Source organism: Mesoplodon bidens (assembly GCF_964165515.1).
Source record: "Mesoplodon bidens genome assembly, chromosome: 18".
NCBI lineage: Eukaryota > Metazoa > Chordata > Mammalia > Artiodactyla > Ziphiidae > Mesoplodon > Mesoplodon bidens.
In genome coordinates, this window is record NC_138175.1 from 51,719,324 (window position 1) to 51,743,300 (window position 23,977).

The 23,977-nt window shown below is 52.1% G+C and overlaps 2 protein-coding genes across 3 annotated transcripts; one reads left to right on the plus strand and one right to left on the minus strand.

The window, feature by feature from the left end:
* The first annotated feature begins 1,209 nt into the window (after positions 1-1,209).
* Positions 1,210-19,641, plus strand: CCDC61 (coiled-coil domain containing 61). Of its 2 annotated transcripts, none has more exons than XM_081215406.1 (14): positions 1,210-1,256; positions 8,466-8,624; positions 8,877-8,959; positions 12,973-13,130; positions 13,708-13,869; positions 16,118-16,328; positions 16,418-16,500; positions 17,186-17,355; positions 17,474-17,549; positions 17,877-18,025; positions 18,116-18,194; positions 18,364-18,418; positions 19,134-19,212; positions 19,327-19,641. In XM_081215406.1, the coding sequence occupies exons 2-14, from the start codon at positions 8,477-8,479 to the stop codon at positions 19,422-19,424; spliced, it is 1,551 nt and encodes a 516-aa protein (XP_081071532.1). In that variant the 5' UTR covers positions 1,210-1,256; positions 8,466-8,476; the 3' UTR covers positions 19,425-19,641. The 2 variants fall into 2 exon arrangements, with proteins under 2 accessions (XP_081071532.1, XP_081071533.1); XM_081215407.1 differs by having other exon boundaries at positions 19,140-19,212.
* Positions 19,642-20,327: 686 nt separating this feature from the next.
* Positions 20,328-23,977, minus strand: PGLYRP1 (peptidoglycan recognition protein 1; the record flags this gene model as incomplete). Its single annotated transcript, XM_081216820.1, is given in 6 exon segments — positions 20,328-20,440; positions 21,023-21,065; positions 21,069-21,144; positions 23,694-23,830; positions 23,833-23,940; positions 23,942-23,977. Coding segments are annotated over 6 exon segments (513 nt in total).

A 23,977-nucleotide genomic window follows, 5' to 3' on the forward strand; every position in this document is an offset into this window, starting at 1 on the left:
GGTCTACTCCAGAAGCACCTGCATAATGAAAGGGAGTCAAGAATTAAAAGGACTGAGCTAGAAGCTAGTCTGTGGAAACATTTTCCAAAACATGTAGCTTACATGAGTTAAACTTTATGAAAGTTTTCACAAATTTCCAAAAAACTTAGATGACATCACCAATACTGACTTGTGAAGTTGAACTTTTTCTAAATGATAATGACTAAAAAAAGTTCCATCAAGTATGCTAGAGGAAAGATAATTTACTTTTCTCTTCTCTCTGCAGATCAGGATATTATGAAATAAGTATAAGCAGCCAAAAAAGTAGGAAACATACCACAGAGGTGTGTCAGGTAGTAAGTTAATAAAAACATTGCCTTATCTTTGGGGATTTTGCAATGTTTGTGGTATTTGTCAGCTCTTTTAAATATGTACCATTTAAGAGTAACAATAACAATATTAAAAGTACAATAACAATTATTTCATATTCTAAGTAAATTTTCATGTTCATACCCAGTTTTGTGTTAGTGATTTTGTATTCCTTTTCTTAAAGAACGCTCCCCTCCCCTACTCCCCCATCAAATTCTATAAGCTGTATCGTCCCTATTGATGACTCATAAGCCAAAATAGGGGTAGTTTTCAAGCTGTGTGATCCCGGGCCAGTGGCTGTACCTCTCTGAGCCTGTTTCCTTAGTGGCAAAATGGGGATCATAATAGCCCCTACATTGCATGGTTACTGCTAACTATTAATAAGCCAAGGCCTGCAAACTGCTAAGTGCAGGCTTGGAACGCACTGAACGATGACAAATCTCAACCAGTCTTTAGGAACGTTTCCGCAGCTTCTGTACCCGCGGCCAAGACCTTTCTCTGCGCAGGCGCGTCGGACACTCTCCTCCAGCCTGCCCCTCCGCGTGGGCGTGGCCTGCTCGGCCGCAGGGGGTTATGGGCGGAGTCAAAGAGCTACTTCCGGGATTTCCTCCCCTCTCAGAGGAACAACCTTCTTTGTATGACTGGCAGTAGTAACCGGCCAGTAGTGATTGGAGAAAAGACTGACGACCCGACCCATTTCGCAACCTCTCTTCTGAGTTGGCCAATTGCAAGAGTTGGAGGGCGGGTTCTTTGCTGGGGCGGGCTATAGTGACGGGCGTCTGTTTTGACTAATGGGAACTTGGCTGCGAGTATGCCAGTACCAATCAGAAGCGAGAAGGCCGGATCCTGGGGCGGGGCTGGAGCTTCGGCAGTTGAACGGCTCGCGAGGAGGGGTGTCCGTGGAGAAGGTGAGAGGCGGCGAGAGTAGATGGTGCGCGGGCCGGGGTAGCGATCCTGGGGGGAGGAGATGCTCTTGGGGGGAGAGTGGGCTGGGCAGGCAGCAGAACTGGCAGTGTGAGAATCAGGAGGGGTTGCCCTTTAACAGGGATAGAGTTGTGAGGCAGAGGGCAGTATGTGAGGCGGGGGGTGTTTTCTGTTTCGCAGGAGGCTCTTTAAAGGGGGAAGCGTGTAAAGTAGGAGACAGGAGATGGTAAAATATAGAAATGTCCTTGTAAGATAGCCTTGCGATTTAATGGGAGGTTTTAAGGCAGAGGTTTATTATAGAGCATTGTGGAGTGGTGGAAGTCCCTGCCATCAGTTAAACCTTTGATTTGGGTGGAGGGCAGCTGAAGAACAATATTGAGTGAGAACTCCAAGGATGAGGGTGTGCTTTGACGAGGTGTGAAAGCTTATGATACACGTAGCGTTTACTGAGGGCATACTGTGTGCCAGGCACCTACCAAGTGTTTTATGTGAATTAACTCTTAAACTTCTTAACCCTACCGGTGGCTAAGAGTGTGGGCTCTGGCGTTGTGTTGCCTGAGTGTGAATGCTGGCTTTGCCACTGGCCCTGCCACTAGGTGAGTTGTTTAACCCTCTGTGCCTCAGCTTCATCATCAGTAGAATGACCTCGTCTCTTCTCAGTCTGTACCATTCACCTTGTGGCCTCACCCAGTCTCTTGGCTTCATATGCTCTTTATGTAATGATATTTCCAAGTGTCTGTCTCCAGTCGGGATATCTACTCTGAACTCAAGACTCATATGTCCAATGGCTGGCTCTTCTCTACTTGGAAGTCCAGCTGACATACAGACTTTAAAAACTTGTCCCAAACTAAATTTGGCGTTTTCCCCCTTCAACCTCCAAACCCAGTTGATGGCATTCCCATCCTTCCAGGTACTCAGGACAGAAATCTTGGAGTTGTCGTTCACTCCTCCCTGTTCTTTCACCCACGTACTGTCTGTCAATCAGCAAATCTCACAGGGCTACCTTCAAAACACATCCAGAATCCAACCGTGTCTCATCACCTTCCTTGCTCTGGCCTAAGCCATCACCTGTCCTTACCTGATCTTTTGCAGTGGGTGCCTCACTGGGTCCCCTGCCTCTGCCCTTGACCCCACGGTCAAGTTAATACAAGAGTCAGATCATGTTGCTCCCCTGTTCAAACCCTCCCATGGCTCCCATCTCACGCAGTCAAAGCCTTTGCCAAGCCTACAAGGCCCCACCTGATCCAGCTCCCCCTCCTTCCTGCTCTCAAATCCCACCAATCCCACTTGCTCACTCTGCTTCAGCCACCCTGGCCCCCTTGCTGTCCCTCAAACATAGCAAATACATCCCCACTTGGGGAATGTACTTGCTGTCCCCTCTGTCTGCATTGAGTTCCCCCAGATGCCTTTGTGGCATCTCCTTCAAGTCTCTGTTCAAATGTCAACTCCACAGACAGGCCCTCGCTGACCACCCAAACTAAAATAGCTCCTGCCACTGGCCCTTCACCACCTGGCTTTACTCCTCTTCATAAGTTTTACCACTACCTGACATATGTTAGTGTTTGTTTATATCCACTGGGCTTCTTAGACGCCCCTCACTAGAGCGTTGGCTCCAAGTGGATCTAGAACTCAGCACCTAGTGCTTAAAAGGTGTTAGTTGTACTGTTCCACCATTACCACCACTTCGTGGGGGGTCTCCCTGTGATAAAGGGCAGGGTTGTTGAGCTGGGAGGGTGTTGGGGTCTAGATGGGATCATAAACTGGGCAGATTGTGGTGGCCAAGGGCAGAAGATCTCAGCTCTAGTTCATGCTGGGGGAGCTTGTAGGAAATGCAGATTCCTGGGCCCACCTCCAGAAATTCTGCTTCTGTAGGTTTTGGACCAGGCCCAAGATGATGCATTGTCATCAAGCTCCCGTGTTGATGCTGAAGGTCTGCGGCCCTCACTTTGAAAGACAGGTTGGTTCAGAGCTTGGGCTGGAACTCTCATAATTCAACTCCTCTTCTGTGGCTGGCCCAATGCTAGGCCATGTTGGGGACTCTGCAGTGATCGAGGCAGCCCTTTACCCAGCCTGGGAGTCAGGGAGGGCTTCCTGCAGGAGGAGACATTGGGGCTGAGACCTGGAGGATGACAAGGAGTGAGCTGAGAGGAGAAGACCTTGCTTGTATCTCCAGTGCCTTGAACCCCGCCTCCTGGCATCGATCATTAATTCACAAGCAGCCCCCGATCTGTGCCAGGCCCAGGGTGCTGAAGATACAAGAATGATCAACATGGCTGTGCCCTCATGAGCTTCTGGTCTGGCAACTAGTCATCAGCTAGTTGCACAGATGGTAACAGCTGACCAAGTGCCAGGCACTGCTTGAAGCACCTTGTATGTATTGACTAATTCAGTCCCCACAATAATCCTATGTGAGGTGGGAACTCTTATTATCCCCGCTTTACTGATGGGGAGAGGCCCAGAGAGGGTAAATGCCTTGCCGGGGGTCACATTGTGGGTTAGGATCTGAACCCAGGAGTCCCCAGCCTGCAGCGTGTACCGTGCTTAAGGTGTGAGGCCACATTTGGATTTGTGCTGGAAGGGAAAGGAGCAGAGAGTTATGGCAGGAAAAGGAGGGTAGTCAGGGAAAGGTAGCTGATTAAGGAGTGGGGGGATGAATGTGCCAGTCCCTCACTGCAGGGTTCGAGGCAAGATGCTTCATCCTCTGTGAAATGGGGGATGGTTACAATACCTACCAGAGAGCAGAATTAAGGGTGAGTCACTGGTTGGTAGGTGTGCATAGTCCTTATCTAAGGCAGAAAGCTTTTGAGGGACAGTGGGGGAGGGTGTCTGTTATCCCAGGGGGTGGTGATGGGCTGCGGTGGGCACTATGGGGGTCTGGATTGTGGGGTGTCCTAAAGGGCTTTGGGGTCCATACATTCCAGGGGGATAATGTGGAAGGTTTTGATCTGGAGTGCAGGGCTAAGGGGAAGGGGCTTCCATCCAGCCCCAATTCACCCACATGGTGGGGGGCGGGGCAGTGAGCTGGGGGCTCGGAAGAGTCACTGAGGCCAGGCCACGTGTATGAAGGTGAGGTGGGGGGTACGCTGTATTGGAGACTCCAGCTAGGTCATGGCTGGCGGGAATATTTGGTGTGGGGCGTGGTGGTGGCAGATGGGGGGAAAACAACCATCGGGTAGGGGCTGCCAGGGGCGGTGATTTACCCATGTCTGGTGTGGGACATGGTGATGTGGACTTGTTTTGGGGGAGCCCAGCGTGGAGGACTGTCAACTCCGGTCCTGGGGTGAGGACTGTGAAATCTGAAATATCCGGGGAGCATAATTCGGGAGGAGGAGCCAGGGGCGGTGATGTCACACTGGAAATGGAGAGGGGGTCACCTTAGTGAAAGATGAGAGGGCTGGGGGTTGGAAAACTGAGTGTGTGCACGCGCGTGTGCACTGAAGCCATGATGTCATAAGGCCGGAGAAGTGGTGTCAGGTGTGTGGACCAGAGTGGGGCGCTGGGGAGTCCACCCGGAGTGCACTAGGTGGAAGTGCCGACGTCGCGGGTTGGTAGGGGCGGGGCCTCAAAGGCACTGCACCGGCACTGCACCCCGGCTGGGTTGCGGAGGTCACTAAGCTGAGGCGAAGAGGAGCTGGGAGAGACGTGCGACTGGAACAAAACCAGCGACCAGGATGGGCTACTGGTCGGCGGTCACAGACCGCTGGTTGGAGTCACAGAGCAAGGATGGAGGATGCAGGTAGAAGGACAGTGTCGGCAGTGGGGGCAGGGTGGGGCATGAAGGAGGGAGGGAGTGGCTCGGTGCCTGGAGGATCCCAGAACTGGGAGGGGAGTGGGGGTTCAAGGAGGGCTCTCCGAAGGGAAGAGAAGTGGAAAATGGGGGTGGTGGTGCGGGGAGTGTACATAGAATTTGAGAGGGAACAGAATCCAGATGAAATATCAGGGTTACAGAATACAGGCTGAAAATGGGGTGTGTGTGGAGTAGAACCTTGGGCAAATATGCAGACAGAATCCAGGCGGAATAGTGTATGTGTTGGGGGGGACAGGACAAAATTCAAATAGAATATGGGGGGAACCCCAGTAGAACACGGGGGACTGGGAGAAGGGGAGTGGCCAGAATCTCGAGGCCATCTAGGGAATGAGTGATGGGGAGCTGGGGTCAGGAGGGGAGAGTCGAGCTGGCTGGGGAGTGTGGGATTGATTCTAGAAGAGAGGACGGAGGGAGGAGGGGAGCGGGCGCAGTTTGTGCAGGTGAGGAGGCAGGTAGGTGTAAGGGGAGAGTTGAATTCGGGCAGAATATTCAGGCACTTACTATCTGGAGACTGAGGTGTTGGCTGTGTCATCAGGGCAGTGGGATGCAGAAAGGCCCTGTTATCTAGTGAAGGGCTATGAATGGGGGGGCTTATGTAGGGGAGTGGGGAAGGAGGAGGGCAGGGCCGGGTTGGCAGCGGGGATGAGGTGGGGCGGGTCCCCTTCTTCCTCTGCCTCCTCTGGAGAGTTGGGTACCAAGAGTGGGGTGTTGAATGGGGCGGTTAGGCTGCGTGGCTCGTCAAGTGTTCCGCTGCTGTCTTTGGCGCCGTGGTAACCGGGACAGCGCAACCGCTGATTGGCTTGCGGGGTCTGAGGGGCGGAGTGGGTGGGCGGGGTTTAGGACACCCGGTAGGGCGGGGCCAGCGCTGCCTGGCACCCGCACTGGGGGCCAGGGGATGAGGGATATGTTGACATGTGTAGCTGTTTGTTTGCCCGTAGATCAGGAATTATTAACCTCCCCCCTCCCTTCTGAAACCCCAGAGAATGAAAGTACAGTAATGAGAGTGTGAGTGGGAAAAGGTTCTCCAGATTTCATCAGTCCGTCCAAAGCACCAGAGACCCACTCCCCCAGATAAAGTTAAGAGCTTGGGTCTAGAGGCAGAGACGTGCCTCTCAGGATGGCTGGGGCTCTGGCGATTGTCTTTGGGCATTTGAGAAAGGGAATCTGTGGATGAGCCTGGGGGTGTGGTATTCTGGGAGACTCTGAAATTACTTGCAAAGGTTATGGATCTATTCATTTATCTGGGGAGGGTTCAGAGATCTCATTAGATTCTCAAAAGCTCAAGGACTCTAAAAAGATTAAAAATCACTGACCTAGAGGGACTTCCCTGGCAGTCCAGGGGTCAAGACTCGGTGCTTCTGCTGCAGGCGGTGCGGGTTCGATCCCTGGTCGGGGAACTAGGATCCTGCATGCCGTGCAGTGGCACGGTCAAAAAAAAAAAAAAAAAAAAAATCACTGACCTAGAGATTCAGGGCTCAAAATATTAAATTTTCCAACATCAGAGTTTAGGAAGGACTAAATTGGGGAAAGTGTGAGGACTAAAGGAGACAGTGGGGAGAGAAGGAGGTCAGGCACTGGAGGAGTCCCCATGATCTGGGTTGGGGGCATCCCTGGGTGGCTCTGTCTTTGCAGCACCTGTGGTACTCTGCACAGGGCTCTTTTTCTCACAGAGCCACAGTTTCCCCATCTGTACACTGGGAAGGGAATGGGCTGGCCTTGTCTCTCTAGTCCCTTTCAAGCTCAGAAACAACAACAAAGTAATAATAACAAGAATAGTGATGACTGGGAGTGGGGATGAAATAGATGAAGGGGATTAAGAGGTACAAACCTCCAGCTATAAAATAAGCCACATAATATGATCATTAATATTGGAATAACTTTGTATGGGGATAGATGGTTACTAGGTCTGTCTTGGTTATCATTTCATAATGTATGCAGATGTCAAGTCACCATGTAGTACACCTGAAACTAACATAATGTTGTCCATCAACTATATTTCAATAAAAAAAATGATGATGATGCTGATATGTATTGAGTGCTTGCTTGGGTCAGGCATGGTTCAATTTCACCAAGGATTTTAACATGATTAATTCCTTTAATCCTTACACCAATCTAAGGAGATGAACGCTGTTATCCTTCTATGGGCTTACAAAGGCCTGCAGGAACATCATCTGGCCCGTTACCTCTCTGATCTCCTCACTTTCCCCCTCTCCTTCCCTCACGCTGACCTCCTTAGTGTTTTCAGAACAAACTAGGTACATCCTGCCTTGAATCTTTGCCTGGCTCTTCCCTCTACCTGGATCCTAATCCCCAGATATTCACCTGTCTTCCCCCCCCCTCTCCTTCCAGGCCTCTGCTCAGCAGGGAGGGGGTGCCCCTTCCCTGACCACCTTAGCTAAAAGAGCAACCCCTACTTGCTAGTATCCCCTTTCCCCACCAGTTGACATTTTTATGCCTCTAACTGTTGCCACCCTCTTGAGGGTAGGGAAGAATCTGGTTTTTCATCATATCCCCAGCACCCAGGATGGCACATGCTTTAAAGATAAGGAATCTGGCTCCAAGAGAGGTTAAGTTACTTGCCCATCTAAGTGCACATAGCTGAACTTGGACAGGAACCCAAGCAGCCTGGGGCTCCCATTCTGAACCACTCCCTAGAATTCATGCTGAGGGTGGAGGCCTACCCTCTCCTCCAGCTCCTCGTAGAACTCACCGTGAGTAGTAGTCCTGATGGCTGAGAGAAAGTATTTATGCTTACAGCAGACTAATGAAGGAGTTCAATTATTTATTCAATGTAAATGATTTGAGTTTATCATGGATAATCTGTTATCCATGCACTGGCTGTTCTCTCGACTTGGACCACTTTCCTTAGGGATAGCCACTTGGCTTGTTCCCTGACCTTCCTCAGTTCTCTGCCCAAATGTCACCTCCCCAGGGAGGCCTGCCCTTGACCCTCTATTTAAAATCTCTGCCCAGCCTGATCTCAATACTCTGTCTCCATTTACAGCTTGACTTTTCTCCACAAATGTTTAAATAAATGAATAAATAATAAATATATAATGAGTATAAGGATTAATAAATTAATAATCAATAGTATTAATCTTGATCCTCTTATTGGAAATCATATATTCTGTTAACCAGCGTGTACTGGGCATAGTAATGTGCAGGACACAGTTCCAAGTGCTTTTACGTGTATTGTCCAATTCTCATGACAGCTCTATGAGGTAGGTGCCATTACCGTACCCATTTTCCAGATGAGGAAATTGAGGCACAGAGAGGCAAAGGCTCTTTCCTAAGGTGGTACATGGTGGAACCAGGATTCTGGCCTTCCAGCTCCTGAGTCTGGGCTCTCAGCCCCTCTGGGTTTCTGTCTCATTCCCCTCTCCAGCGACACTGGCCATGGACCAGCCAGCTGGCCTGCAGGTGGACTACGTCTTCCGGGGTGTGGAGCATGCCGTGCGGGTGCTGGTGTCTGGGCAGGTGCTAGAGCTGGAGGTGGAGGACCGGATGACCGCTGACCAGTGGCGGGCCGAGTTCGATGCCAGCTGTGAGTGTGCCTGCCTGGGTGGGCTCACTTGTCCTTCCCTGGGATCAGCCTCTCCCAGAAGATGAGGCCAGTCAGGATCCTGTCCACCTGCCTCTTCTACCTGACTAGAAGCTCTCTAAGCTGGGGAGGGGGTGTAGGGCTCATCTCTTGGGCCAGAGGCACTGGTGTTGGGGAAAGGTGGAAAGCTTGGGTGCATTGCCCTTTGGCTGGGCAAGTGGTCAGACCTCAGGAAGGACTTTTCTCCCTACCTAGTCATCGAAGATTTGACTCACAAGACAGGGAACTTCAAACAGTTCAACATCTTCTGTAACATGCTGGAGTCGGCCCTCACCCAGGTAGGGGCCAGGGTTGGGGGCTGGGGGAGCTGTCTGTTCCCTGGGTCTCTGGGAGGGTAGATGCCCACCTGATGTATGCAAGACCCTCTGCCTTCTCTTTCATTGAAGGAACAGGGCTATCGTTTTCTTTTCTTCTTTCCCAAATGTAAATGCCTTATTCTGATTGTAATTCTAATGATAGTGATTATCATGGAGACAATTCAAGTCACAGAGAAATGTAAAGAAGAAAGTAAAAACCACTCCATTCCCAATACTCACTCCTAGTAATATTTTGTTAATATATATATTTTTTTGGCCGCACTGCATGGCATGTGGGATCTTAGTTCCCCAACTAGGGATCAAATCCACACCCCCTGCATTGGAAAGCAGAGTCTTAACCACTGGACCCCTGGGGAAGTCCCTTTTATTAATATTTTGATGGAAGTCACTCCAGCCATTTCTGCATTTCTGTATTCACTTGTGAACGTGTGTGTATTTGCAGATCTATAATTTTATATAGTTGATATATTTCCCAAGGTATTCTGCAGCCTTTTAAAAGATTCAACAATAATTCATAAAAATTTAGTCATGTCAGTGGATATAGATAATCATTCATTTCATTTACTGAGCATCTGTTGTGTGCCAGGCACTGGAATACAGCACTAAACAAAAGAGACGAAATTCCTACCCTCACCAACCTGACAGCCTAGTGGGAGAGACAGACAATTGAAAAAAACATATAATGTCAAATAGTTAAAAATATTAATAGGAAAATAGAAGCAGGTTGGAGCTTAGAGTGACATAGATGCTATTTAGACATCATTTAAAAACTGTGAACTACATTATTTCTCTGATTACAGGTAAAATATGCACTCATAAAATTGTGATGATATTAAAGTAATGTGTGACTTAGAAAGTAAGAGTCTAAATTCTGTTTCTATCCCCCACCTCAGGCTGTTAACATTTTGGTATCTATAGGCAGTATAGCATAATGGCCAAGATCATGGACTCTGAAATCAATAATCACTACCACTTACTACTTGGGAGCCGTGGGCCAGTTACTCCATGTCTTAGTTTCCTTATCTGTAATGTGGGGATGATAGTAGTCTGCATTTCATAATGTTAGGAAAATTAAATGAATTACATGTAAAAAGCTTAGAATAGTGCCTGGCTCATAATAAGTGCTATACAGGTATTGTCTATTTTTATTATGATTACAACTTTTGAGTTTATCATCCTTGTTAGTGGTTGCTTAGTATTCCAGTGTACCCATGCATCATGATTTATTTAATCCAGTGGTTCTCAAGCTTTTTGGTCCCAGCGTGGATGGACCTAGAGAGTGTCATACAGAGTGAAGTAAGTCAGAAAGAGAAAAGCAAATATCGTATAATAAGGCATATACGTGGAATCTAGAAAAATGGTATAGATGTTCTTATTTGCAAAGCAGAAATAGAGACACAGACGTAGAGAACAAATGTATGGATACCAAGAGGGAAAGGGGTGGGGTAGGAGGAATTGGGAGACTGGGATTGGCACATACACATTATTGATACTATGTATAAAATAGACAACTGATGGGGACATACTGTATAGCACAGGGACCTCTACCTAATGCACTGTGGTAAGCTAAATGGGAGGGAAGTCCGAAAGGAAGGGGATATCCGTATGTATATGGCTGATTCATTTTGTTGTTCAGTGGAGGCTAACACAACATTGTAAAGCAACCAAACTCCAGTAAAAATTAATTAAAAAAAAAAACTTTTTGGTCTCAGGACCGCTTTATACTCTTAAAAATTACTGAGGACACCAAAGAGCTTTTGTTCATGCAGGTTTTATCTATCAATATTTTTTTGCCATATTGTAAATTAAAACTGAGAAAAATATAAAGATATTTACAAATTCATTTAAAAATAACAGTAACGGGCTTCCCTGGTGGCGCAGTGGTTGAGAGTCCGCCTGCCGATGCAGGGTACACGGGTTCGTGCCCCAGTCGGGGAAGATCCCACATGCCGTGGAGCGGCTGGCCCGTGAGCCATGGCCACTGAGCCTGCGCGTCTGGAGGCTGTGCTCCGCAACGGGAGAGGCCACAACAGTGATAAATAATAAATAAATAAATAAATAAATAAAAATAACAATAACAAACCTGTTACTCACCTAAATAACCTTTTTATGAAAAATATTTTCAAAACCAAAATTATTTAGTAAGAAATATAGTGGGGTTTTTTTAAACATTTTTTGCAAATCTCTTTAATGTCTGGCTTAATAGAAAACTACTAGATTCTCATGTGCTTCTGCAGTCTGTTGTGATATGTCCTGATTGACGTACATGCAGAAAAATCTGCCTCAGGAAGATATATAGCTGAAAAAGGGAGTCCTTTAATAGCTTTTTCAGATAATTGTGCATATCCTCTTTTGCCAGCACATTAAAACTGGACATGTGGTAGTTTCTTAAAGGTTTATCGCAGTGTGGAATCTGAGACCATACCAGTGAACTTTACCTATTCTGTGACATTAAAATCTATTGGTATATCTTTACTTTGCAGGGATCTTTTACCCATTTTCTAACATCATGCATTTGTAGCATCATTTGTAACATGCATTGGTCATTTGGAAAATATTGGTTCACGGAGTTGTGCAAATCTTCCAAATGTTGACACATTTCATTATACAATATCAGGAAGTCATATTTGTTAATATCCTCACTGATCTGTCCAGGAAAGCCTTTCAACACTGAGAAGCTATCAAGCACACAGAGGCAGATACAAGTTTTCCAAAATTCTAATTTTCACTTTAAAGTTTGAATTTTATTGTTGGCAACAAATACTGTTAGCTGTATTTTTTGAAGTGACAGGCTTGCTTTGTTCATTTTTGAGAAAATGCTTGCCAAACATTGAAGACTGAATAACCATAGTTTTTGTCTGTCAGTACCCTTTCAAGTAAAAATAGTGTTCCATGAAAAAGTGGCTAGTGGGCTTCCCTGGTGGCGCAGTGGTTGAGAGTCCGCCTGCCAATGCAGGGGACACGGGTTCGTGCCCCAGTCCGGGAAGATCCCACATGCCGCGGAGCGGCTGGGCCCGTGAGCCATGGCCGCTGAGCCTGCGCGTCCGGAGCCTGTGCTCCGCAGCGGGAGAGGCCACAACAGTGAGAGGCCCGCGTAACGCAAAAAAAAAAAAAAAAAAGTGGCTAACTTAGCTCAAAATTCAATCACACAAGTGCTTTTCCTAGAACATGTCATACCTTGATATGCAGCCGAATGTGTACTTAACATTTTGTCACACACAGTAGTAAAAATCTGTGCACTCAAGGATCAAGAGTCAAAAAAATTAATAATTTGGGGCTCCCTGGCGGTCCAGTGGTTAAGACTCCACACTTCCACTGCAGGGGGTGCGGGTTCGATCCCTGGTCGGGGAACTAAGATCCTGCAAGCTGCGCAATGCGGCCCCCCCAAAATTAATAATTTTTACAGGTTTATCAAGGACATTCCTAGGTTTCATTTTCTGTGTTTTTATCTAGTTATTTATTTATTTGTGTGTTTCTCCCTCCTTCCCATCCCCCTGCGGAGACTGCGTGGCAGTGGAATATACAACGGTTACTAGTGCATTTGATGCCCCTGGCTTGCTTTCTGCTAATGGGCACCAGCAGTTTTACCCACCATGACTTTTGCACCATCTGTGCAAATGTCAACACAGCAAAAAAGACAGATGACATCTTAGTAGTATTATGCAAGGTGTTTTGACCCCATGGACTCCCCTGAAAGGGTCTTGGGGACCCGCAGGGGTCTGTGGACAGTACTTGGAAGCCACAGCACTAAGCTGTCTCCTATGGCTGAGCATTTAGGTTCTTTTCAGTTTCTCCCTCTGATGATGTCCTGTGGCAGCCCCTCATGGGGCAGGGCCATCTTGATCACCAGCCTCAGTGTGGAAAAGCCCAGCTAGCCCAAAGAATGAATGGGGCAAGGCCCAGGTGTGTGGGTTGTGTGCTCTGGGTATGGCCACATTGGGTCTTTTGGCAGCTCCTCCCATTCTCTCCAACAGAGCAGTGAGTCGGTTACCCTTGACCTGCTGACCTACACAGATCTGGAGTCCCTGCGGAACCGAAAGATGGGGGGCCGCCCAGGCCCCTTGGCCTCGAGATCGGCCCAGCTCAACTCCAAGCGCTACCTGATCCTCATCTACTCTGTGGAGTTTGACAGGTGGGTACAAGTATACCTACCAGGCTGGTAGCTGGTGGTCAGGTGGGAGAGGACATGGATAGAACTTAGGAACCCCTGGTACCCAGGGCTAGGTGGGGATGTTGCTTAAGCCTAGCCTTTGGAATCTTCAGTGTTCAGGGTTATATCATTTAGTATTGTGTTTAGCTACAAGTATCAAGATAACCATTATCAGTACCTTAAACAATAGTTTATCACATAATGAGATGTCTAGGTAGATGGCTGCTACTCAACAGTTTTGTTAGGGACTCAGGCTCCTTCTGTTTTTGTTTATGTTCTTCCTCATCTTTAATGTGTTGGCTTTTTGACTGCATCCTTATCTCTTCATGGTCACAAAATGGCTGCTGGTTCTCCAGGCGTTGCATCTATATCAAAGCAGGAGGAAATGGAACAGGGCTGTGCTTGTTAATTGTATCAGCTGTTTTTATCAGGAAACCAAAAGTGTTCCCAGAAGACTCCCAACCAATTTCCTGTAGTATTTGGCCAGAAATGGTCACATGTCCTTTCTTGGGTGGATTCTTGGCCTCTGAGATGCCACGGTTCTAATCCTCCTTCTCAGGATTCACTACCCGCTGCCCCTCCCGTACCAGGGCAAACCAGACCCTGTGGTCCTGCGGGGCATCATTCGCTCACTAAAGGAGGAGCTGAGCCGCCTTCGAGGGCTGGATGGCCAGGACACTCGGGACAGCCGGGAAACTGAGATCTGGCATCTGCGGGAGCAGTAAGTCTGGGGGTGGGGGTGGGCGGTTGGGGCTGGGGGGGACACATCCCATCATGCACTGCGGGACCCAGTGCTTAGCACTGTTGGAAGGACAGCCATCCCTCATTCCCCAAATACTTATTCTGAGCCCCTCCTCTGTGCCCACCATGTGTTAATGGTGCCGGGGACACAGCAATGACCGAGATAATTCTGGCCCTGTCCCCTCCTGGGGCTCCCAGTCCAGTGTGGGAGACAGATCTGTCTGCAGACAGTGAAGATTCACCATGGGTGGGGCTGAGGGAGTCCAGAGGGAGACCTGACCCTGCCTGGGAAGGGAGGGGTGTTCCAGGCAAAGGGAACAGCACGTGCAAAGACAGGGTGTGAGGCAGGGCTCTGTTCAGTTGAATGCACCTTCACCAAGCGCCTCTCTTGGGCTGGCCCCTTCCCTGCCCATGGTGTAGTGCCAGTGCAGGGGGCAGAGAGACACTGATCACATACCCACCTGAGTATATTGCAAATGGAGATGGGGTTAGGCAGGAAAAGGGAGCCTGTGTTAGGGGAGACTGTGACAGGAACCTGATGGGCATGTTTACCGAGTGCCTGCTGTGTGCTGAGGGCTGTGGAGGGGCTGACTGGGACTTGGTCTCCATCTGGTGGGGGCCCCACTCATTGGAGAGGGCTAATACTATTTTTAGTAGTAGTAATAATAATAATACCAGTAGCTATTGTTTATCGAGCATTTAATTGTGCGCCAGGGACTCTGTTCAGTGCTGTATGATTTAACTGATTTAATCCTCCCAAAGTAGGCACTACTGTCGTCCCCATTGTATAGAGGAGGAAACAGGCCCAGAGAGGTTAGAGAATTTGCCCCAGGTTACACAGTGAAGTAATATGGCCTGGCTAGACCTTGAATCCAGGCAATCAGCCCAAGCCACCTTTGGTTCCTCAGCCACTGTGCACTGCTGGCAGCTGCTAGCCCAGGACTGAGCGCTCAGTGCTGCCTGGGAGGACCAGACCTCTCTCCTCCCAGAGAAGTGCAAGCTCGTGGGGCTTGGAGAACCTTGCGAGTCTTCCAGGTGCGTGTGCATGTGTTTCCCAGGATGGCCACAAGGTGGCGTCATCTGCCCTGAGATCCATAACTGGACAGTTGGTTCTTACCTTTCTCTTCCCAGCTTGGAGTTAGGGAGTTTGGGAAGACTCCAAGATTCATTCATTCAGTCATCCAACATTTACTGAGTTCCTGCGGTGTGCCAGGCACAGTGCCTGGCCCTACCGATGTTTACTGAGCCATCAGTGCCAGACAGAGTCTAAGCGCTCTTTATAGATTCCTACAACCTTATCAGTAGGTGTTATTATTATCATCCCGCTTCACAGAGATGTGAAGTGAAACTGCCCCAGGTCACACAGCTTGTAAGAAGTGGAATAGAGTTGGATGCCATCAGCCAGGCCACAGAGCCCGAGTTCCTACACAGTGACCAGACAGCTGGAGTGAGGATGCAGACAGAAGACAGATAATCACGCTGATCAACGTCAGCTCCACCATGACTGGTGCTGGGAAGGAAACGTACGGAGAGCCAGGAGAGGAGAGAATAGAGGGACATGACAGCCTGGCTGGGAGGGCAGGCACGCTTCCCCGGGGGGGATGTGATGTTTGGAGGATGAGTGGAGTGGTTCCTGCCAGGAGGGAATTGCGTTTGCAAAGAGCACCATGGGAGAGGGAGGTGGGAGGAGAGGAGGGGAGGGGCGAAGTCAGCTGGAAGGGACCGAATGGGGAAGCTCCTTGGAGAGTGCGGGGGAGCCACAGATTTAAAAAAATGTTTTATTGGGGAAAATGCCAAGCACGCACAGTAGACAGTAGTATAATGCACGTGTACTTGTGCCCCAGCTTCAACGGACTTCAGGGAAGTCCCTGGATTTTGTTGATTTTATCTCCATGGTTCACGTAGTCCCCTGTTCTGTTTATTTCCCGCGAAGTGGTTGTTAAACCTATAGGCTAATCCGATTCAGGTTTCTGGGACAGTGCCTTTCTCTGTGGGGCTGTGTATTTGCTACTGTCAGGTGGTGTTGGGACTGAGGGGTTTGGATATTGAGAGCTGGATCCCTGTCCTATAAAGTTCCTATCAGCTCAGCATCTCTTGATGGCTTTCATTTGCATTTCTCTAATTACCGATCAAGAAATGGTGCGTGCCCACCCCAGTGGAGGAGTGAGGATTATGGGACCGTGCCCTTCACCCCGCCCCAGCATTCGCTTTCTTCCTCCTCCTCCCAGGGTGTCGCGCTTGGCGGCTGAGAAGCGCGAGCTGGAGGCCCAGCTGGGCAGATCGCGCGAGGAGGTGCTGGCCGGGCGGGCGGCGCGCCAGGAGGTCGAGGCGCTGCGCGGGCTCGTGCGCGGCCTGGAGCTGGAGCTGCGGCAGGAGCGCGGCCTCGGGCACCGCGGGTCCGGCCGCCGAAGCCAGGATTGCCGCCGCCTGGCCAAGGAGGTGAGGGGGCCGGGCGGCCGGCTGGGCGCCGGCGGGTCCCGGACTTTGGCTTCAGTCGGGACCTCTACGCCCCTCTTCCCTCCCGGCAGCTAGAGGAGGTGAAGGCGTCGGAGCGGAGCCTGCGTGCCCGGCTGAAGACGCTGAACACCGAGCTGGCCATGTACAAGAGGGGGTGAGGGGCGCGGCCCGGGGTGGATGGGGCCTTGGAGCTGTGGACCCCGCCTGCAGGTGGGCTCCGGGCGTGGTTGGGCGGGGCCTGAGTGACGGGGCGGGGCCCAGGTAGGGTGGAGAGGGCGGGTAGAGCCTGAGAGTGGGCGGGAACGGAGGGATGGGTGGGGCCTAATGGACCGCATGGGGCATAGGGAAGGACGCACACAGTAGTTGAAAACGATGGGCGGGGTCTGTAGAGAGATGGGCAGGCCTGAGGCGGCATTCAGGAGGCTGAACCTGGAGATAGGGACCGAAAAGGGGCGGGGTCTGAGGTCTAGTTGAGCAAAAGGGCGTGGCTAAGCAGGTGGGTATCCGAGTGATGTTTGCCGGCATGTATTGGGGTGGGTGTTGAAAAATTGGGAAGGGTTTCCAGGGAGCTGTGGGAGACCTCTGGGAGAAGGGCCTGGTGAAAGGATGTGTTAGGATGTAGGGAAGTGACAGATGGGTTTTGGGGGGGCGTGGTTTGTGGGGCTCCGATAGGGGTGGACCCTGGGAGAAGGTATCTGTGAGGATCGTGTAAGTACGTGAATGTTTAGGAGTTGATGGGGGATGGGCCTGGCGTTTTGGCGCGGTGCAGTCCGGGAAGAGGCTTGGGATAGGAGTTGTCGTCGCGGGTGGGAAACTGACAGTGGGCTCTGTGCTCCCAGGAGACGGACTACACCGGTGGTGCCGCCCTCGGCCCGGGAAGATCGGGCTTCGACGTCTCGGGAGCGCTCCACGTCGCGTGGCCGTGGCGCTGCCCGCTCCTCATCCCGGGAGAGCGACCGCGGGGGCCGGGGTCAAGGCCGCCCCGCCCGCCCCTCGCCCTCGCCCACAGGTCTGTGACGACCCTGCTCTGCCCGTGGGAGGAGGTGGATGGGGCTAGAACTGTGGAGGCGTGATCCTATGACTCCAGCCTCCTCTTCTCTCCACACCCCACCCCGACCCGGTCCTAGGTGGTCGCGTGCCCCGTTTCGACCCAACAGCCTTTGTGAAAGCCAAGGAGAAGAAGCAGAGAGCGATCAAGATGAAGTTAGCGCCCATTTTCTCCTCCCCTGCCCATATCCCTGCCCCTTTACCTGACCCTCTGACCATCCATCCCCAACTCCCATCTCCATCACCTGTCATCTGCTCCATCTCTCCCCTTCCCCTGCTCTTGCTTCCCGCCTGACCTCCATCCCCTCTCCTGATCGCCAGCCTCCCCCATCCCCCCGCCCTGCTTATTTGTCTCTCCCACCCCTACCTGGTCTGTGTCTCCGCATGATTTTTCTCTATTTAGGTGTGACCCACGGGGCGCCGCGACGCCCTTTCCCGAATTAGTTGGGTGCACAGGTGGGCGTCTCCTTTCTCGTTCTCCAGGCAGCAGCAGCAGCAGCAGCGAAACCGATTGGGCAGCGGAGGAAGCGAGGACGGTCCATCCACCTCCTGGTCTCGCCAGACTCGGCCCCCCGCAGCCGTGACCCGTCGAGGAGACGCGGCTAACCGCTCCCGAAACCGCAGCTCCTCGGGTAACTTGGGCTGGAGCGCGCGGGACTGGCAGACGGGCTGGGCGGGGCTGTGGCCAGTGCAAGAGGCTCACACTCTCCTTCTCCCTCTAGTGGACAGTTTCCGCAGCCGCTACTCGTCCGCCAGCTCCTGCAGCGAGTTCGAGGGTTTCTCTGAATCCCTCTCTAGAGGGTAAAACTTGGGCTGGGGGAAAGGACCGCCTCCAAACGGGTGTCTGGGGAAACAGTCTTTTGCGGGGAACTTGGGTGATGGAGGCTGGCGCCTTGAAACCAAGGAAGAGGGCGAGGTGGGAGGTGCCACAGACCCCTCCCATTGGTCCTTGATTACTCCGTCCTCTCAGCGTTCGTCGCCGGGGGAAGCCGCCCAGCCCCACCACCTGGAGTGAGTCCAATACGGTGAGTGTCTTTCCTCAGGCTTTGGAGGAGGCAGGGGCAGCGTTAAACCGCCGGAAGCTCGCTGGCCCTTTCTCCCGTGATTCCATTCTAGGGGATCAGGTTGTAAAGGCAGCTCCGCAATGCCTCTGGAGGCAGTGTTTTTTTTTTTTTAGCGGTACGCGCGGGCCTCTCACTGTTGTGGCCTCTCCCGTTGCGGAGCACAGGCTCCGGACACGCAGGCTCAGCGGCCATGGCTCACGGGCCCAGCCGCTCCGCGGCATGTGGGATCTTCCCGGACCGGGGCACGAACCCTTGTCCCCTGCATCGGCAGGCGGACTCCCAACCACTGCGCCACCAGGGAAGCCCTGGAGGCAGTGTTTTGAGACCTTTGGATTGGAGAGGACGATGGGGCTGAGGTGGGGGCAGGAGACTGGTTAGGAGCACCGGCTCTGGTCTCAAATTGCCAGGTCTTGAAACCTGCCTCCCCTTCTTAGAACCTGTGTGACTCAAGGTAGCTACTTAGCTTCTGTAGCTCAGTTTCTTTATCAGTTAAGTGGGGATGGTAATGGCATTCACGTCTGAGGGTTCTGGTGAAGCTACAAGGAGCTTATTTTGCATATAAGTGCTCAGTAGGTGTCAACCCTTAATTTTTATGAGGTCCTTTGGTTCAGAATTGCCGGTGGGATTTGGGGGGCAGGCATAGAGGGTGCCTGACCCCCTTTCCTGCCACCCCCAGCAGCAGAAGCCTAGCCCCCTGGAACGCGGCCACCATCAGAGACACCTGGCGGATTCGGGGCGCTGGGTCCCCAACAAAGGTGAGCCTGGCACTCCACATCTCCCCCTCACCTGCCCCAGAGCCCGCTGGGATGCTACTGAGGGCAGGATATTGGATCCCTCACGGACCCCCACAGCCATGCCTGGTCTCACAGAGTACAGCTCGGACCACCAGGCAGCTGACATGGCCGAAATCGACGCCCGCCTGAAGGCCTTGCAGGAATACATGAACAAACTGGACATGCACTCGTGACCTCGGAGAGAGACTACTGCCCCTCCAATGGATTCGGATGGATTCGGCGTGAGGGGCGGGGCTGGTGTGTCCTGGCCCCGCCCAGGCCCCCGCTCCTCCTGGTGCTCTTGGGGTCTCAGGTGTGTGAGGCCCCAATACTACGTCTCCCGCGGGCATTGCATTCTGGGAGGGAGGGATGGTAAGTGTGTTTTGTAAATAAACATATGTGCCCTTGGGATCCCTCAGCTTATGACTGAAGGGTCGGGGTGGAGTGAGGAGGAATGAGGATTGGGTGGGGAGGGGGTGTAACTGGGACCCGTGTGTATTTCTGGCCATGCCTATGACTGGGCGGCAGATTAGAGTACAGGCTCAGAAAAAACTCCCGCACTCTCTAAAGCAATGTGAGGGGTGGACCTGAGGGGTGGGAATGAGCAGCTTGTCCCCAGAGGAGTTCAAGCAGAGATGCTGCCCAGGATGTCTCTGGCAGTGTGGTAGAGAGGGGGTGTCTTGCCACATGGCTCACTGCCCGGGAGGTGAGGACCCCTGAGCTTCTGGTGGTGACATCTCAGCTGACTTGGTGCTATTCCTGTGCTGTGGCCTGAGGCCTCTGGGTTCTGAGCTGTGATTTGGCTTCCAAGCTGGGATCTCTGGGGTCTTGGTTCAGGGTTGGGGCCTCTGGGTTCTGAGCAAGATCAGAGTTCTGGGAGGTTGGGGGGGTGACTGGGATCTTATGGGGGAGAGAGAGGGTGGGGAGGGGGATGGTGGGACACGGAAATACAGTCTGAGGTTCGCCTTTATTGGGGGAGGGGGAGGCAGTGGGGTTTCTGATGGGGTGGGGGTGAGGGGGTGAGAAGACGGACAGGGCCTCACACGCGGTGGTAGTGTGACCATTGCTGGATGATTTCGTAGAGCTGGTCATGTCTGCTACACATCCCGGTGTCCTTTGACCTCGTAGCTAGGAGTCAAGAATCCCTGAGCCACGCCGCAAGCCAGCAGACTCTGGGCTGCCCTGATGGTGCGGGACAGGGGCACCCGATCTGTGGGAGGTAGAGGCAGGAGTCAGGCTGGGGCTTCTTCGAAGGGCAGAGGGAGTGTGCGTAGTGCTTCTGATTTTGTACTCTGAGCTGGCCGGTAGGGCCCAGAACCCAGCCTGCTGCCACCAAGCAGTGACTTAACCTCTGTGTGCCTCAGTTTCCTCATCTGTGAAAGGGGAGAATGACAGCACCTGCCCACAGGGCTGTGGGATAATCAAAAGAGTTATTTTATGTACAGAGTAAGCCCTCAGCAAGTGTCAGCTGTCAAGATTACTGCTTATTTGCCCTCATCTGCCCCCAGACCTCCCCAGCCAAGCCACAGCAATAGCTGCCATTTATCAAGCACTTCTTAGGTGCCATGGACTGGTCTAAGAACTTTTATAGAGATGAACTAATCTTCACCGAAACCATGTCGTTGAAAATGGTCTTTATCCAAAAGAGGAAACAAGGCTCAGAGAAGCAGAGTCACTTGCCCGAGGTCACAGAGCTTCTAGGTGGCAGAGCCTCCCAGCAACTACTCACCACGCGGTGCCATCCCCCAGGCTCCATGTCAGCCCCCTAGCTGATGGCTGGACAGTCACTTACCCATGTAGTTACCCATGAAGGAGATGCCGAGGGATATGGGGTTCTAGGTGGGACCTGAGTGGGCGCCCAAGGTGTTCCAGCCCCGGCCCTCATACTGGAGCCTGTCTTCTCCCATCAGGAAGCTGTGGGGATGGGAGGGTGGTCTGGATGAGTGACAGAGGGCTTCCCTGGTGGGGGTGGGGGAGGACTCCCTCCCTGTCCTCTGCTTGCCCCGCCCCGTCCCTGTCACTCACACACGATTTCCCCAACACCTTCCTTCTATCCTCTAATCTTCCACAGTAAGAACAATGACCATGGCCATTGCCATTTGTCAAGCACAGCTCTACATGCACCTTTTTGCATCCTCAACCCCGTGAGGAGTCAGGATTTTCACCCAGGTCTCCGTGACTCCCACCAACATGGTCTGGCTCTCTCCTGCCTCCCTGGAGGATTGGCTGAGCTCTTGATTTGCTGAATTCTCACATGCAGTCCTCGGAGGCAGGCACTGTTGTCATCCCCACTTTAAGCTGAGGAAGCAGACTTAGATTATTTACCCAAGGTCACGTCCTGGACACTAATGCTTCTCAGAACTCTCCACTGAGAAGCTCTTCTGCCCTCTCCCCAGCCTGCTTCCTGCTTCCTCTTCCCTGCTGGGGTACACTTGAGCGACAGGATCAGGGACTCGAGGGTTGGCGCTGCAACCAGACACAAACCCTGGAGCCCCAGCATCTGCCTCTTTGAGGTTTCCAATCCTGGCAGCAGATCTGTCAGGTTCAGTTACTCAACACGTCCTGCTTGAGCGAGTTTGATTTGGCACACTGGAATTAACCAGAAGATTGGCGTTTTGGAGATGCGGTACCTGTCACCTCAGTCCTCTGGCTCACAAGGTCACCAAGGATGCACAGAATGTGGGAACTCTAATACTGGGTCCTGAATCTGCCACTTGGGAAGCCAGACTCTCAGAATCTGGATTGAAGAGACTAGAAATACCATAGTGATATTGACCCCCAGGACTGGGCCGGTTATGGTCCTTCCACAGCCCCAGCATCTGGCACAAGCAGTTGGTACTCTCTGTATATTAGCTAAATGGATGCATCTAATTTAAACTTCAAACCCCACCACCTGGTGGGTAGTCAGGAGCCCCATTTTACAGGTGAAGAAACTGAAGCTCCGAACAAGATGCGACAAGGAAGGGGGATTCCAAACATTTGGATCAGACTCTGAATCCTAAACTCTGAGAAACAGACTTCAGTTTGCTTTTCTATAAAGTGATTTAGACCAGAGGCTGTGGGGCCAAGCTCTGCTCTTCACTCCTTCAGGGAAACGCTTAGAATTGGAGTGCCTGACTCTTGGAAAAAAAATTTGAAGTTGGAGCCTTTGAATTGTAAAATCTTGAGCCAGAAGAGCTGGGGATACCCTTGAAGGCTTCCAGATTTTTCCAAGCGAGGTCATCAGGTTTTCTGGCTTCACCGCAGCCCTGCTGAAGCAGTCTCTAAGTGTGGGACCTGGGAACCTGCATTTCCAGTAAGGTGATTCTGGTGTTTACCAAGGCTTGAGAACCAGTAGAGTCTCTTGCTATAGAAGCCCGTGTGCAGGACCCCAGCCTATTACCCTGGAAAGGGAGCTGGTGGGCATGGGCCTCAGAGGCAGATCTAACCAATCCCTGCCCCTGTTGCTGCCCTCACCCCCCTACAGTCTGTTCACACTGCAGCCAGAGGGAGCTGCTCTTATCCAAGCAGGCTCACATCCCTCTCATGGCTCCTGTCTTAGAGTAGAACGGAGGTCCTCCCCATGGCCCACAAGACCCTGTGCCATCTGACCCTTGCCAACTCCTTCCTCACTTCATATCACTCTTCCTGGCTACCTCCAGCCACCCTGACCTTTGTCCCTCAGGAATGACCCACTCACGCAGCCTCCTGGCCTCTACCTCTGCTGTACCCCCAGCTTATACACTCTTCTCTCGGCTCCCATATGCCGGAGCCGCGTCAGTCACTCTGTTCCTTTTCTCCATCGCTTCTCTCACCATCTGAATTCATCTTGTTGACTTCGCTTGTTTCTCACCTGTTGCTGCCTGCTGGTCTTTAAATCCCTTTGGGCTAGATTCACACTGTTCATGGCTGTGCCCCCATCCCAGCATATGGCGCACAGCCTGGCACATAGTAATAGGCGCCAACAGTCCATGGATTTGGGGGCTCCCACTGCACCACCACCAGGCGGTGTCCTAAGTGGTATTGGCTGGCTTAGTGATGGAGTGGGCCACGACCCCCCTGACTTTGCAGAGGAGGAAGGTGAAACTGAAGCTGAAAGAGGGTGAATGCCTGCTCCAGGGCTCAGCCAGCAGTAAATGGAGCTGGGACGGCAACCCGGCCTGGTGCTTAACGAGGCACCGGACTTTACCAAGGGAATCCAGTGCACAGGACATCTTCCTGTGTATTGGCAAAGTCTGTCCGTTCCTCTGGGGGCAGAGCTTGGACTGCAGCCGCTTCCCCTCCTCCTAGCATCCTTGCGCTGCCTGCACACGCCCAGCCCTAAGCGGCGACCCTGGGGACAAACGAAGATGCTGCGCGGTTGAGTAAGGTGCCCGGGGTGTGGGCCAGGCGGCTCTAGAACGGGGGCCCTGCGGTCTCCTGGGCCCGCGCTCCTCCCTCTGCTCCAGTCCCGTCTCCAGCTTTTGCCTCTCCTCCTCACTCACTCGTAGCCCACGTCGCACCAGCCCAGCGTCCGCACGTGGTAGTGCTGCACGTTCTGGACCTGCTTCAGGCAAGAGGCCGGGGTGTCCCAGGCGCTGCCCGCTGCGTGCGACACCACCGCGTAGCGCACGGGGCCCGTCTTAGGCGCTGGTTGCGCTCGGACGCCAGGGCCTTCCACTCTCTGCGGGGCACGATGGGGATGCAGCTTACCGAGGCTTCTTGAGCCGCTCCGAGGCTGAGGACGGCCGAGGAGGGCCCAGGCGAGCAGCGCGCAGCGGCGGGTCAT